The sequence below is a fragment of the Trachurus trachurus genome (genome assembly GCF_905171665.1).
Source record: "Trachurus trachurus genome assembly, chromosome: 17".
NCBI classification, from domain to species: domain Eukaryota; kingdom Metazoa; phylum Chordata; class Actinopteri; order Carangiformes; family Carangidae; genus Trachurus; species Trachurus trachurus.
In genome coordinates this window covers 32,733,661-32,750,146 of record NC_139900.1, presented here as the reverse complement: position 1 = coordinate 32,750,146, position 16,486 = coordinate 32,733,661, and the positions used below count along the sequence as shown (strand labels likewise).

At 43.3% G+C, this 16,486-nt stretch overlaps 1 protein-coding gene across 1 annotated transcript; it reads right to left on the bottom strand.

Moving 5' to 3' along the window:
• Nucleotides 1–44: 44 nt before the first annotated feature.
• Nucleotides 45–13,039, bottom strand: wdr47a (WD repeat domain 47a). The gene is made up of 16 exons (XM_083990762.1): nucleotides 12,645–13,039; nucleotides 12,151–12,234; nucleotides 11,870–11,954; nucleotides 10,645–10,776; nucleotides 10,340–10,516; nucleotides 9,725–10,236; nucleotides 8,994–9,111; nucleotides 6,640–6,821; nucleotides 5,550–5,795; nucleotides 5,390–5,453; nucleotides 4,828–4,985; nucleotides 3,818–3,987; nucleotides 3,554–3,724; nucleotides 2,745–2,876; nucleotides 2,358–2,576; nucleotides 45–1,572 (listed from the first exon to the last, which is right to left on the bottom strand). Exons 1-16 carry the CDS (start codon nucleotides 12,983–12,985, stop codon nucleotides 1,430–1,432), a joined length of 2,934 nt encoding a protein of 977 aa, XP_083846888.1. The 5' UTR covers nucleotides 12,986–13,039; the 3' UTR covers nucleotides 45–1,429.
• Nucleotides 13,040–16,486: the final 3,447 nt, after the last annotated feature.

The following is a 16,486-nucleotide window of genomic DNA, read 5'->3' as shown; positions in this document are numbered from 1 at the left end:
CAGCTTGTGTAAAAGACACTTTATTGAACGTACCAGCAGTCAGACTTGAGTTAGCTTTAATTAATTTAAGTCACTTTTAAAAACAAGAATTAGAAAGGCTAAATACAAGAGCCACTAGCATTTCCAAAACATACCTATTAACTGTACATACATAAACACAACTGAAATAAATACATCTATGTACGTATTAATTTGGCCTCATTTGTTATACTATACATGAACATAAAAACTTAAATATGCATCTTTGTAAGTAAATAAATGTTAAAAGTGCGCATGTAAAATACAAGAAAAGAATACAATGCATATGCCCGAAATACTGTTTTGAAATAAATATCAAAACAACCGTGCTTCAATTCAATTTCATTGTGCATATGGTTATAACCCTCGTTATGGGATAAGACTGCCACCTACTGTTGTTATATTATTACAGCAGGGGACAAACCAAAGCTTTTACTGGAAAATCCTAAATTGAACGCTCGGGTGCTCAACCAAAAAAAATTACACTTTGTATTTCCCTTTGATACGGACATAATAACAATCCTCCATTGCAAGCAAGCCATTGCAAGACACTGTAACAACTACAGCGCAAAAACACTGATTTCAAATTTAAAACATATGCACAAGCTAATTTACACATTTTGAGTTGGAGTAATGCAGTGGACACGGTAACGTTAGACATCAGTACATCCCACAGGGAAGCAACAGCTTACTGACTGGCAGATAGTTTGATGTCCACAGATTCAGCCTTCAGATAGGAAAAAGCTCACGACTGACACACTGGAAAATTACATTTTACACCATAAACTCAACTCTTTGTTTCCCCCCTAAACAATATAGCAGCATTACACCAGCTGTAAGAAAATGATATGCAAAATAAGGAATGTAGGATTTCTCAAAATAACTTGACAAAATTTGATCCTGCAAAAATGACCACATTGTCTTTTTTTTTCCATTTTTAACATTTTTGTTATGGAAACTGAAAACTGAAGGAAGGCACCATCATGAACAAAGCACTATGTCCTGTCAAACCTCAACAACTCCTCTGTGAAAAGGACGTGCAGCAACGGAGCGGTGTGTGTGTGTGTGTAAAGCGCGAAGATGTAAACCGACACCATGTGGATCAAAGGAAGTGTGAACGATGCTGCTGTTTTACCCCTCTCAAGATCACAACAATCAGTGGGATAACTGCAAATGCGAGGGATGTAAAGAAGACGAAGGAGAACATGCAACGTGTGTGCTTTTGATGCGTCACAGGTTTGTATCCATTTGGTTTCCTACAGACAGAAGAAAAAGGCTCATTCACCTTAGGTGTGTGCGTGTGTTTTCAAGCTCTATAGCATGTTGAAAGGGTGTGACCAAGTTGATAGTGCTGGAGGAGCAGTGTTGTTTTAGGTTTGTGTGTGCATGTAATTGTGTTTGTGTGTGCGTGTTAGGGGTTGTGTGTCCAGAGTGTAACAGTGCGGTCAGCGGAGGAAGAGAGGAAGGACAGGTCCTGTGTGTGCCATCGACACTGAATCACCTTGTCGCCGTGTTCTCCCACCACGGTCTGAGGCAACTGTTTGGTCAGGTCACCTAGAAACACAAACACACACACACACACACACATACAGAAGAAACACAGGTCAGACAGACAGATGAAACAATACGACATACACCTGCTTAAGGCAAAATTAGAACTAATAAGAATTAACTTATTAGAATCAGTTCTAACAACAACAACAAGCCACAGTTATAAATAGAGAGCCTAAGCGGAAGCAGGATGTAACGTCGCCATAGGACCTCAATTCGGAAAAAGTCTCCATGTAAGTGAACGGGAGTGAAGGTTTTATTTCGTGATCCGATTGAATTGTGCCATGAGAAAAAAAATATGACTTCTACCTGTTTAAAACATGGCGTTTCATGCCAAAAAAGCAGCAGTTTATCGTAAAACCGCAACGGAAGAATGTATTTTGTGTGAAGACCGCTCTACGGACTACACATCGGGTGTCCCACAAAAAATACGTCACCAACTGACACGGGAAAAGGCGGCATTTGCTGTGTGACGTTACGGATTCTTTGGAATTTTATTTTACAATAGTTTTACGACAAACTGCTGATTTCTCGGCATGAAACGCAATGTTTTAAACAGGTAGAGGTCATATTTTTTTCTCATGGCACAATTCAATCGGATCACGAAATAAAACTTTGACTCCCGTTCACTTACATCGAGATTTTTTCCGAATTGAGGTCCCATGGCGACCGTTACTTCCTGCTTCCGCTTAGGCTCTCTATAGTAACAGAAACTGTCCAAATAGGTCTGGTAAGACAACACCTGAAGACACTAAAGGTTGAAATGCATCACGCTGAATGAAACCTACCTTGGAGGTTGGTGACTATCACCTTCGTATCATAGGAACCAGTCAGCAGGTAATGTGCTCCGGGGGAAAACCTGACAGATCGGACATCGCTGGTGTGTGGCCGGTACACCTGGACGATGCGTCCTCCTCTGATGTCATACAGCATGCATGCGCTGTCTTCCTGTCCTGTTGCTAAGAGACGGGCACTGGGATCGACTGCTACCGAGGCAACGGGACTGCCTGTAGAGTGAGGGAAAAAAAAAAAAGGGCGTAGCTGTAAAAAACCAGCATATGATCTGCAGTAACAGTCGTCCTCTGCGCTGACTGAGAGCGATGGAGGGAGAGGCTCTCGCGGTGTCGTACATTATGATGTGTGCATGTGAAAGGAGGAATGATGCGTAGCCTCACCTGAGCCGTGGAAAGCGGTTCCCACTACGCGGACACAGCTGGGCACCCTGAGGTCCCAGAAACGCACCGTCTTGTCTTGGGAGCCAGAGGCAATCATCCAACCTCCCCACGTGTATAAGGACAAAATGTGACCTGGACAGAAACACAAACAAGATACGTCTCAGTGGCGACTCAGTCTCTTTCCATCTTTGACTCATCTCATGTTTTGAGCTGGCAGGAAATACTGGTGTGGCTGGACAATCATTTGAATTGAACTTCGATTTTGGATCCAAACGATCTCAAAACGTATATACAGTAATCGAATCAAAACTATTAACTATTGGGATTTTATTCTGAAAGACACGCCCATGCGCGATTCTGCCCCCGAAGCCTGAACTGCACTGACTCGGTCAATACTGTGAACGATGAGTGAAGATGGCAGAAGGAGAGCAGCGCTGTTTGGTTTAAGGTTTCCAGATTATAAGATTTTAGTGCACCTGGTGTGGTGTTTCTGCCCACCGCCCAAGCTGGTCAGGCAATTGAAAAATATATACAGTATATACATATATAATCGTGTAAATAATTGTGATTTCAATACTGACCAAACTAATCGTGATTTTGATTTGTCATTTTTTATTATTATAACCTTTATTTAACCAGGTTTGTCTCATTGAGATCCAAGATCTCTTTTGCAAGAGAGACCTGGCCAAGAATGGCAGCACATAAAGTTTCAACACATAGTCACATAGACATTAAAAAAAAAATAGAATACAAATAACAATTTAATGTACAAGATTAGTTAAATTAATTTACAAGATTAGTGAGTGTACCTGTGTGTCCACTGAGGGCGTGCAGACCCTGTCCCCTCTGACAGTCGGTGGTGTAGATGTTACAGTCTCCTGCTCCGGCGCTGATCAAGATGGCTCCTCCACTTTCTGGACCCTCCATGAAGGCCAGGTCTCTGATGGTGCCATCATGCATGCTGAACTCCAAGTCGGGCCCTGGGACACGGACAAAGGCACACGTAACGCACACAAAAATGAGGCTGCTGACACCTACTGATGTTGTTATGATCCACGCAGAGCAGAACTCACCTGTAGCGTTACACGTCTCCGCGCTAAAAGGCAAAACTTTGACATATTTGTCATTGGAGCCTGTGGCCAGCAGCTGCCCACAGTGACTCCACGCCACACAGTAGATGGAGCCTTTGTGGTGTTTGTTCCTCTTGAAGCGGACGACCGGCTGCTTCGGTGGAGTCGAACCGCTGAGGTGAAGAGAAAGGAGAGGAAATATAGATGGCAGAAGATACAATATGGTAGATACTGTATATTGGCCTGGAACGCATTTGACTGCCAGTCGTTCTATCAAGCATATAAATTAAATCTCAGTCAGTAATGGGGGCTGATTAGACATTGTTTTTAAAGGGATAGTTCAACATTTTGGCAAATTGGCCCATTGCCATAATCGCTATAGTCATAGCAGTAGGTTCGTTACCTTTATTTGTCGGTGTAAGCTATTTTTAGAACGGAGGAGCGGAGCGGCAGGCTGTTCAGAGCTACACTATGGAGGCTAATGGAATTTCTTGGTTTCCCTCATCAAACTCATCAAATACAAAATCCCAAAACTCCAAAACGCTTTCGTGGACAAGTTGTGACCTGCACAATCACCACGCTATGAGATAATAATGGAACGTTACGAAACGGAGCCGTTTTCGAGGTAAATACAGAGTCTGCTTGCTGAAAAACTGTCCCTGAACGCAACGCGCATCAGCGGTTTTGCATGAATTTACCTCTAAAACAACTCTGTCTCGTAACGTTCTATTATTATCTCATAGCGTGGTGATTGTGCAGCTCACAACTTGTCCACGAAAGCGTTTTGGAGTTTTGGGATTTTGTATTTGATGAGTTTGATGAGGGAAACCAAGAAATTCCATTAGCCTCCATAGTGTAGCTCTGAACAGCCTGCCGCTCCGCTCCTCCGTTCTAAAAATAGCTTACACCGACAAATAAAGGTAACGAACCTACTGCTATGACTATAGCGATTATGGCAATGGGCCAATTTGCCAAAATGTTGAACTATCCCTTTAAGCTGTCCCATTGGTCACCTTGTGTTCAGTGCTTCTGGATAAGCGCACACACGTAGTGTTTTGGAGTTGGACCCCACAGCATACAGCGAGCCGGACGGGTGGAAGGCGACAGCTCGAACAGCCTGAGTGTCCTCCAGACTGTGCACGGGCACAAACAATCCTTTTGGCTTGTCGCTCTGGAAAACACACAACCACATATGAAAACACATCAACACACAGATTACATGTCATTACAGTATAATCTACTCTGATCTTTTCTGCCCTCTGACATTCGTCCTCCCGTGATGCCAATGTGACATCACTGCCATTCAGATGAAACAGTTGTAATCTGCTTAGTCAAATTAGCATTACACCGCGTTGTCTTACGCTGTGACGAACGAAGAAGGGAATGTGATGAACTTTAAAATCTGATCAGAGACGCTCAGAGGATGCTTAATAACAACTGTGCCTGCAGAATACCAGAACCAGACCGGTGTGAAAGACTGTGGACACACAGGAGTCATCTCAGGTTCAGTGAAACCGTTATTTGCTTGTTGAGGTATGAATTTTAAGTTTTCAGCTTTTTTTTTTTCATCCCTACCTGTTTACTTCGGGTTAGGGAGCCTGGAGAGTCACCTTGTTGACCCCCTGCCGGTTTCTGCACGCTGCCAACAAACAGAAAACACAGTCATCATCTAATCCAACGACTTCTAAAATGAAATCAGTGCACACACAAAAAAAGAAAACACACCCACACCTACCTATTAGAGACAACAGGGGACTCCTCTGGTTGCGGGACGATGCGTCCCCCCACCGTGCGCTGTGGGGTGCTGCTGAGCACTCCTCCCCCGTCGGTCCTGCTCTGCTCCGGGGTCACAGACGGAGGATTGTTATTGTCCTCTGAGGCGGCCGTGTTCCCGTTGCCGTTGCACTGCTGAGCCAAAGATTTCACCTCCTCCCCTAAATTCTCCATCCCCACATTGAGCTCCTCCAGCTTCTGGATGGACCTGAGTCATTCAAACAAACAAATACACGCACATGTTCATTCATGCTCTCTGTCGTCATAAACAGTGGGCTTTCTCGTGTTAGAAGGGAACTTTCACTTTGCTTTTCACTTCTGGGTACAGGCTCTTGGAGCACTGACAGGCGAGTTTAATCTAGTTAAAACTACACAAGAGCACAGGACAAAAGAAAACTGAAATAATGATGTAATTATGCACGGCTACCCTTGTGAATAATGCAGAGGTTATACAGACAAGGAGAGGTAGGGGAGAGGGGGGACTGGGAGGAAGTCTCTGGGGACAAATCAAAGGGCCTTTGTCCTGCTGACAGATGCCAAAAAAAACCAAACATAAATCCACGTAATTTTTCTCATGTTGTTGAAACTAAATGTACTCTAGTGATTTGAAAGCATATTGAAATCGCCAAAGTGGATATTTCTGATTTTTTTTGTGGGTAAATCCAAGGTCTAATATTGTGTATATAAATCAGACACATGGGATTCGATGGTCCCATGTGATGTGATGTGATGTAGCTCATCACAACAGATGGTGTAGCTTGTGTGGACTGGAGGCAGGTTTTGGGGGAGGTGTGTGTATGTGTGAGTGTGTGTCACATGGGACCCATCATTATCAAGACCTTAACATGTCTACTTGTTCTTGTCTTGACAGCTGCTGCCCTATAGTGTGAAACATTAAGAGCCACGCAGCGATTAGGCTTCACTCAGTCGACCTGCACCACAACTACTACTGAGGAGTTTTCTATATCTTAGTGTTGCAGATGTTAAATACAGCAGGTGTACTCCCTGCACCTGACGGCTGACATTTACCGCCCCTCCTGCTGTGTCTGTACCTGTTGAGGAACTTCTCTGTGAGGCTGTGCTGCATGTCGCTGGGCGGGGGCTCCTGCTGGACCCCTCCCTCCAGAAGCATCTGCTGGTACAGCTGCCTCTGCTGCTGCTTCTGCTCCAGGTGCTGTTGCACACGAAGCCGCTGGCGATAATACTCCTCGTACTTCTCTGTGGAGTCACGAAGCTGAGGATTGAACACAAAACCAAAAATCACCCATTAAATAATACAGGGAGGTTTTTTTTAAATTGTATTTCCAGTTTTCTCTCTCTGCTGCACATATGTCCTTCATGAATAATAGATTATTCTGTTTTTGCTTCAATAGTGCATGGCAAATCATTTCAGTTAAATGGCTGACCTGGAACATTTTCATCTTCTGAACCAAGCTACAAAAAGAGAGTTAACTTTGAGGGATAGTTCATACATAACCTATTATTCACACACCCACGGTACACAGCTAAGCGTGTTAGAAGTCTGCTGCCAACTCCTAATAGCACTGTTCAAAGTCAGCATTGTGATTATGTGAACCCTGCTCCACCCCGCTCTGTCAGCTCAGGTATTAGAGGGGGGGAGGAGGGTGAGGACAGGTCACTTCCCCCCTCTGTCCTCTGTTTCCTGTCCCTGATGATCTGATGGGACAGGATCTATGTCAGAGAGAGGTGGGGCGGGGGGGCGGGGGGGCAGGGGGCGGGGGGACTGGCAGTGAGCCAGCGCTGGAAAAAGGGACAGAGCGGGTAGGAGTGTGACAGTGAGATCACAGAGGCCCCAAAGTCTGCTTCTGTTTCCGGCCTCTTTATGCGTCTCCAGGGTGACGGGCAAGGCGGAGCAAAGTGCTAACTTCACACCGAGCTGCACAAGGAGCCCAGAATAGAACGCGTGAGACAGACGGACACAGATACTGTATTAATAGTGTGTTTACAGGCAACACGGGGGCAGTAATGACTCATTTTTGTGGTTAAGCCCCTGGTTGAGCCACGTGTCCCCACTGACCTGGAATCAGATCCACCTGGGTCCAGTCTCCTGGGTCCTTTGTTAGCTACCATTGTACATTAGACAAGCCCCCTCACTGTCCATTTTTAAAACCAGTCTTAAAACCCATTTTTACTCCCTGGCTTTCAACTCCGCATGAGACTTTACTCTTGTTTTAGTGTTCTTATGGCCCTGCTTTTATTTATTGTTTTATTGTTTCTAATTTCTTTTAAAAACAATGAAACAACTAGCCGGTGCATATTCTCATTTGCCCAGGTCATAGTATTTCAAAGGAGGTTAAATCGAAAGCAACTGGACTTAGTTATTTGTCTAGGAAGACGTTTCACCTCTCATCCAAGAGGCTTCATCAGTTCATGTACGCAACTGACCAGGCTGGGAAAAAAAAAATGAAACAACTGTTTTTGTTTCAGATTGCTTTTAAAAACAATGAAACAACTGTTTTTATTGTTTCAGATTGCTTTTAAAAACAATGAAACAACTGTTTTTATTGTTTCAGATTGCTTTTAAAAACAATGAAACAACTGTTTTACTGTCTGTTTTATTTATTCTAGTGCTTTAATTGTTTTATGTCTCTGTACAGCACTTTGTTTTCAATTACGGTTGTTTTAAAGTGCTATATAAATAGTAAATAGCTATATAAATAATGAGTTGAGTTAGTGGCTGGACACTTAAAACTGGACCTGCTTTATGTCTAATAATCTACAAATTGACAGAAAACTAAATAAAAACATGATCATTATTACTAAGATAACTAAATAATAATTAATTCATTTTCAAATAACTGTGTGAAATCTTCCTCCAAAGCATTAAGGACCAAAAAATGCTTTTCATAAATAATGTACCGTACACATTTATGCAGTGGTTATGCAGCTTCTTTTTCCAGTTTACATTTGTCCATATTTTAGTAAATTAGCATCATTATAACTGGTTGTTGAGTCAGAGCAAGCTCTGAAATAAACATAATTTTGTATTCCTAAGAAGATTAATGGCTTTTTACTGTGACGACGAGACATCCAAGATAATCGTATCCTAGGAAATCATTGTGTATGATTACAAAAGACTATTTCTCACATGCACTGGTGTGATACGACATACAAACAGAAAAATCTATGTGGTGGACGGATGAAGTCCACACATCACTCTGAGCAGCCATGTCAGCTTGGAAAGTGACATGGCTGTAGGAGGATGACTCAGACACATAGCACTAAAAACATTCATCAAACATGCACTATGTTTAGACTTTCATTTTCGGCAACACCCATCAAGAAAAGAAAACAAGAGAGGGATATAATACAGAACGCGTTCAGCGGTGTGTGACATGCAACAGGTCGAACAACTTAAAAATAAAAAGGTCAACAATCTGTTTACCTCATTCCTGTCAGCGGAGCCAGCTGTTGGTGCGTCCTCGCCCGGAGCGGAGGCAGGCCGCAGGCTCTGAGCTCCGGCTGAACTCATCATTTTATCCACAGGTGTGTCTGTCCTCGACCTTCACAGAGAAAACACACCCAAAGCGAAAGATTACCTCGGCACGTGATAAGGTGTTGAACATAGCTGAAGTGTCAAAACACCCGCAGAGGCTGATCCGGTTGTAGACAATGATTTTAAAAGGAGCTATAGGTAAGAAATGTAGAGCAAGTATCAGACAATCACCCAATATGCCACCAGAGACTAAGGAATCATTTGAAATACTTAATGATCTAACTGACAACAATAGTAAAGCCAGAATATTCACATTTTAAAAAATGTTATGTTTTGGTTTAGTGTTTTGGCCTGTTCTGTCTCCCAATCACAGTGGCAAGTCAGTGGCATTTGGGCATCCAGGTTGCCAGTTACCACTGAGCTCTAGCTACAAGCATCAGACATAATCTATCAGACATATGGATTATGTCTGATGTTACCAAAATGAAAAGACCTCGCTATGACTCTCATAAACATATTGACCAAAGCAGAAACACGCCGCAGTATTTTGAATGTAACTTGCAGCAACAGTTTCGGTCACAGTCTTACATATCGTTCCTTATCATCTGAATTTCCCTCCTAGGGATTAATAAAGTATTTTCTATTCTCTATTATTCTATTAACTTGATCTGAGCCCTTACGTTTCAGGGGATTCCTCGAAGATGCTGTGGCAGTCGGAGCTCTCCATCATGAGACTCCTGCTCAGGCTCTGCCCTCCTGCCCCGGGGTAGTGGAAGTTGGCAAACGAGTGAGACATGGGAGAGACCCCTTTACCCGGCGCTACCTCCCCTCCGCTCGCTCTCTTATCTTGGCCGGACAGCCCGTAGGACAACCCGTCCAACGCCGGGTTCAAAGAACGTGACATGTAGGTGTCGGCGGACTGCGGGCGGCGGAGGGGGGAGGAGGGGTACGGAGACAGTTTGCTAATGAGCGGGGTGAGGAGGTCAGCGTAGCCGGTTTTGGCGGGCTTCACCAAGCGGTCCACGTGGATGTTGAGCTGCTTCTGTTCGAAGGCGCAGGAGAAAACGCTGTGGGTGAGGTTCTGCATCCAGGAGAGCATGGACAGGTCCAGGTCGTCGCACCCGTTGCCGCACAGCAAGTCGACGCCCAGGAGCACCTCGCTCTCTGTGATCTCTTCGCCCGTGGCCTTGCTCTGTGTCAAACAACAACAGCCAACTCATCCACCAACGCACACTTCCTCAGGGTTCAAAGAGCTATTCAAATCAGTATTTATGTTTAGTTTTAGTGGTTCAAACCTGGCAGAACTCCACGCAGCACTCGTACAGGACTCCCTTGAGAAGCAGCTGGAAGAGGCGCTCCCTGCTGGCTTTGAATCCAGCCTCGCTCAGTTTCCTGTCTGCTGGGATGAACTCTGCCACCATGGTGCACGCCTCCTCAAAACACTGCACCCTGGCCGTGCTCGGGTTCCAATCCTGAGGGAGCCGAGCAGAGAAATCAGACATAAACACAGGGAGGCAACAACATCACCAACAACAACAGCAAAAAAGGTTACTGTTATGGTAGTGAAGTCACGGCACATCTACTGTAGCTAAACTCTTGCCTTGAACTCAGCATGGTTTGTGAGGCGAGGCAGAGTGAGGAGCAAACACAATTTGCTGTAGTCATCTTTAGTGGGACAGAACTCCTCCAGAGCATGGAGACACTTGACTGCTTCCTGCATCGTGAACTCCAACTGGAAAAAAAAAAAAAAAAAACATACAGAGAGAGACAGATGAGAAAATTCCCCTCTGAACAGCTGAGTTAAAAAAAAAAAAAAAACAATGTTCTTTCTGAATGAGCTTTATCTCTGGCAGCACATCACAGCCACAGCTGAGACTTTTAAATGTTTCATATGAGGCGAAAAGAAGAACACAAAACCAGCTTCATGGCTAAAATACACAAGAGATCTGAAAATTACCAAGAAAAATTAGAAAACTTTTTGTCCTAAAATCTCATCCTGAACCCTCCTGACAGGTTATTGCCAACACACAGTGAAGGCAATATCACAACAACCGATACACAGCCCTGGGCGCATTATCGCCAGTGAGCACGTAGACTGATACAATGTCCGCAGATGCCCAAAGAGGCCTGATCCAATCCTGTTAATAGGACACGATAGCTCTGGCACAGTGTCACAGGCAGCATGCACGGCTATGCCATGTGACAGCCAGCCCACAGCTAGCCTAATTTAAGAGTATGAGTGGAGAAGACAGAATGAGTGTATCAGCAATGTGTGATTATGTGAAATACTTGGTGCCAGATTTATTGATTTGGCAGGCAAATTATTAGCAATTAGGAATTATGAAGCGTCATATTTGTTTAAGAGCTGTCTCTGTTTTCTGTTGGTTTATAACTAGCAGAGTCCAGGTATTCGCCAGGACGTCACGGGGGAACAGATCTCTTCTCTAAAATGGCTTACTCTCCAAAAAATAAACAGCTTAATCCAGATAAATCTTTAACTTCAATGTGGCCACTGTTTAGCACACACATCTACATGCACATTATTTTCCTCTCTTTGTTAACAGATCGTCAGCTTTGTTCAGATAACTTGTTGAGATGCAGTTTAAACCAAAATGTATTAAAGACTGTTGGTTATTTCTCTTCTTGTCTTTGAGATTCAGCCTTTTGGTTTACTGGCATGACAATCAGTGACAGTCGGTGGGAAGACAAAGCAGCACTGTCACAAAGTCTTTTCAGTAGGATGGAGATTCACAGCCTAGGAGGTTTAGGAGGCTGAGATAATATAACACTTACCGTGATTCACCAAATTAAGTGTTTTGACTTACGTGCTGTGGTTCATCCTCTGCAGACATGGCGTTATTCACACACAGAGCCTCCAGAAACTTCTGCTTCAGGATGATGTAACGAAACCTGAGCAAAACACACAGTAGCTTAATGCACAAGCAGCCTGAGTCGTGTTGATGTTTTTTGTTTTTGTTTTAAGAGCTCAGAAGTTATGAAACAGTGACTTTGAGGCCAAACTACCAATAAATGGAAAATGTGCACACACACAAAAAGGTACACATGAGCTTAAACACACCAAAATGGCTTGAGGCAGTGAACTCACCTTTTTCTGTCAAACTTGTCCATGCACTCCAAAGGCTGAATAAACTGCAAAACCTCATCCCACTGCCCATCAAGCACCAGTTGCCTGAAACAGAGCCAGTGTATTTTTAATTGTGTTTTCATATTTAAATGTCCAAGCAAATTCAAGCGATTTCTTTTTATTGAAACACACTGAAAGATCTGTAACATCCCTCGTGCTGTGATATATTCTTTATAAAGGTGAGACAGCCTGTTAGTGGACACTTCATACTAGAAGGTGAAATAATGTATTTAATACTCAGGCTGAGAAGAGCTGCAGATGACACACTGCTGGCTGACTTTCAAGCGAGCACTCACATCTAATGCACCGGTGCAGTGTTACACTATCTACAATGCAGAGGACACTATCAGAAACACTACACCTGGGACTCCAACAGCTGCTTTTTGGAGCCGACAATCTGACACAACTGCAGCCAGACCGTGTGATGTGATTTTTTTGCTACCGAGTTCAAATACCTGAGAAAGAGCATGTCGTCCGAGTAGAGCCCGTTGATGACTCCACTCTCCTTTTCCAGAGCCAGCATGCTGATGTGCAGTTTCCTGGAGTTGAGAAAATCCAAGATCACCTTGATGATCTCCACCTCCTTCACATTTATGGTTTCTTCTGCTGTCATGGTGACGGCTGTTGGGCTGTTGCCGCCGATGAAAGTCAGGAGGCGAAAAAGAAAAAAAACAGCAATCAAATCAGCAGTTTTGTGATCAGTGTTGGTCTGGATTTCAGATCCGTAATGAGAAAAAATAAGTGGAAGGTAGGGAAATGATTGATTATCACTATTACAGCCTTTCAGCAGAATCATATGATAGTATTATCTTTACCATGTTACCTGCCAACAATGTTTTGTTTACATGCCTGGCCTATAATACATTACAAAGGGGCTCATCATCATCATTTCACATCCAAAATCGTATTGGTATCAGAAAATATTAGTTGTTATTAGGATAATGATTCCAGCCATATCGCCCTGCCCTTAAGGCAATTTGCTTTTGAGAACAAGGAGATGTTTGAATGGAGCTGATGTGCAGCAGTGACTGGAGGACTGTGGTTTCTCTGCTCAGCTCCTAAACACATGCAAGAGATGAACTGCACAAAACTGAAATGGAGTACCTCATTCCGTTTGCAGGTTCAACAACAACAAGAGCCCTTACACCGACTGTACAGTCTAGTCCACAGGCTGATCAGCTTTCATTCAACATGCAGATCAAACTCGTTCCTCCAATGCCTACTGTAGGGGGGGGTAGGTCTCCAAACACTGCTTCACCTATTCTGTAGAAATCAAAGCAGTGCAGTTTGATGATCTGCAACAACCTCTTGTTTGCATGCTGACACTATCTTTAGGCTACACCCAGTCAAATCCATTTGTGGTGGCGTTATGCAATAATGCTCTCCAGTACTTCATTTAAATACCACCCAACATCATACAGCTGCTTATTTCTATTATGCTAGGAGTCCTGCTTTATCTTGTCAGGTGTGGTCACAGTGAGTTCACAATTTACAGTGTATATTAGCTCTTAATAATTGCATTTAGCCCGACTTTAGAAGAAGGGTTTGGTGATGAAACAAAAAAATGTTATGACGACACAGACCATGTAAATGAGAAGTCGACAAGGGCTAAGCAGCAGCAGCAGCATCAGCAGCAGCAGCAGCTACAGTATCTAACTTGAAAGGATGCACATGTTGTGTCCACAGAGGAGAGAATAGATCAATATACCAACACTGTCATGACAGTGAGTGGCCTATAATGCATCTGCGGTTATCTGCCTGAATAGCCTGCTTCAACAATTACACAGTAGCGGACGCAAAAATTAACAATAAAGCTTTTTTTTTTTTTTTTTGAAGGAGCCCCCCAACCACCAACAACACTGCAGCAGAGCAGTCCCCGCTGTAGCTAGCACGGGAGGCGGCGAGCTAATAACACGGGCACTAAGCCACAAGTCAAATAGTATAAGGAGCTTAGGCTACTTGTTAGCTTTACATAGCTGGTGAATTTAGCCGAGGGATTACACACACACACACACACGCACACACGCAGCACATTGAACAAACAGCTAGTTACCGTCGCAGCTCGTGCAAAGCGGACTAATTTACCGGGCGGTGGGAGAGGAAGCAGCCAGGGGACCGCGGAGAGCTAAGCGAGGCCGAGGGGGAGAGAGGGAGGCATCATCCGCTAGTTAGTTAGCTGGACGGGCGGGGTGCGAGGCGAGCTGCCTGACAGCCTCCCCACCACCACCAACAGCACGAGTACCGACACAAATCTGCCCCCGCGCCGCGATTAATAACTCACCTGTTTCTAAAAATACATGGGATGAAAACGCTGTCCTCCTGAGTGTCTCCGCGCTGTTGGACGGTGCTGTCAGTGTTGTTTCCTTTGCCTCTCTCTCTCTCTCTGTGTCCCTCCTCCTCCTCCTCCTTGTCTGACTCTGTCCCCTCCTTGCTGGATCTTTCTGCGCCGCTACGCTGCGGTCTGCTGCTGCTGCTGCTGCTGCTGCTGCCGCCCATCCCTGCCTGCAGGAGCACCGCCTCCATCCATGCTGCTCCACACACACATGGGACTTCACATCGATATGGGTCATTCCGCCAAAAGAGTGCCATTTGCTCATTGTAACTCTTAAAAATTAAACTTCATTTTTCATTCCATTTCAGTATATAATTTTTTAATATACACATTTACTCATTCAAAATGAGTACTGGTCAATCTCAGGCTACTTTATTTAATTTATTGCTGCTTTTATCATTGCATTTTTGAAGAAAAAGTAACAGCAATGAGGGTAACAGCAATGAGTTTTTAGCATAAAATCAGCAATTGTGTGAAATCTAGCCAAATAGCATCTATACTAATAGCTTGAGCACACAGAGCACATAACTGAATATTTTACTTTTGATATCAACAAACACTGTCTAGAGATAATTTAGGTAACAGGAATGAGTTTTAAGAGTGACCGACCCTGACATAGCTACAATATCATTCAATTTCAGGAAAAATAAATTACAGAATTTATAATGTTGGTCTTCCCATGACTTTCAAAAGACCTAAATGATGTCACTTCCAGCAGAACATGTCACTGGTGGAATGTTCCAAAACTTTTAGAGTGTAGAATGTGTTCAGGTAACAGCACTGAGTGAAATCCTGGGGACGGGACTAAAATGTGAATTTTAACCAAAATATAATTAGGTTTTAATTTAAAAAATGTTATATAAGTGTAGATATAATATAAAGTCACACTAATATGCAAAAAAAATGAGATTTTAGAAGGATTTTATTCATAATGCATTGTGGTAAACTATAGCGTTTGGCTCTGGGGACATGCAATGCATTGTGGTAAACATGCAATGCATTGTGGTAAACTATAGCGTTTGGCTCTGGGGACATGCAACAAAGGCTATGTTTCAGTGCTTTGAAAGCCTTTTTATAGTAATTAAAAATTATATATCTTTAATTTCTACAGTGATTCATGTGTATGGTGCTTTGTTTATTAATTAAATGCAATATTATATTATTACATGTTTTTATACATTTAATATGCTGGGGACAGAAATGGCACTCTTTTGGTGGAATCGCCCATATAGTATAGCAGAGATAATGTGGCGAATAATAGAATAGCAGAGCATACAAATATGTAAATTCATGCTTAAACTTTGACTCTCTTCACTCTCACTCATTGTCTGTCATTAAGGGACTAGGCTACTCTGAAGGCCAACAAGAGATGCAACATCATCACAAACCATGCATGTGTTTTTTGTGATCATTTTTGCTTTTCTTTCACTCAGTGTTTTGCACTGTTGTTGGATGGAGGGGTGTCATGTCAGAAGCCACTCTCTCATAAGCCTACAGCCTTCTGTCTTCAACACTTTCAATTATAATGTTTTGCTTATTTTCTTCTTCATTTGTCAATAGGCACAAATGCAGTGTTTGTATAAATGTGTGTCTAATTCTTCTAAGCATGCACACCTTTTGTAAACTGTGTGTCTGATTCCTATGATAAAATGTGCTTGTACAACCTAGATAATGATCAAGGGTCCTAATGAGTTGACAGTTGGTAGCTACCCTCAGCCCAAGACCCCATGGGACCCCAAAAGATCAGGAGGAATGTAAACGTAATTCAAAGGCAGGCAGATTTTCTATGTTAAAGTTTTTACATTTTGATGCTCTCTGCTGCATGTCTGATCCCTCCTTTATTGCTCTTTGTGGACATTTGTTCCATTTTCTTTAACGGATTGAAATGAAGCCCTATGCACACAGAGCGTCATATGCTGCACAGATTGTAAAGTCCCATGGAGCAAACCAGTCATGTGTTCTATT

Bases quoted from the DNA above. Each gene is read 5' to 3' on its own strand.
- wdr47a (XM_083990762.1), bottom strand. From the start codon at position 12,985: ATGATTCTGCTGAAAGGCTGTAATAGTGATAATCAATCATTTCCCTAC. The intron at 6,822-8,993 runs GTAAACAGATTG...TTCAATCCTCAG, and splicing joins GCTCCGCTGACAGGAATGAG to CTTCGTGACTCCACAGAGAA. The intron at 1,573-2,357 runs GTAGGTTTCATT...TTGTGTTTCTAG, and splicing joins GATAGTCACCAACCTCCAAG to GTGACCTGACCAAACAGTTG.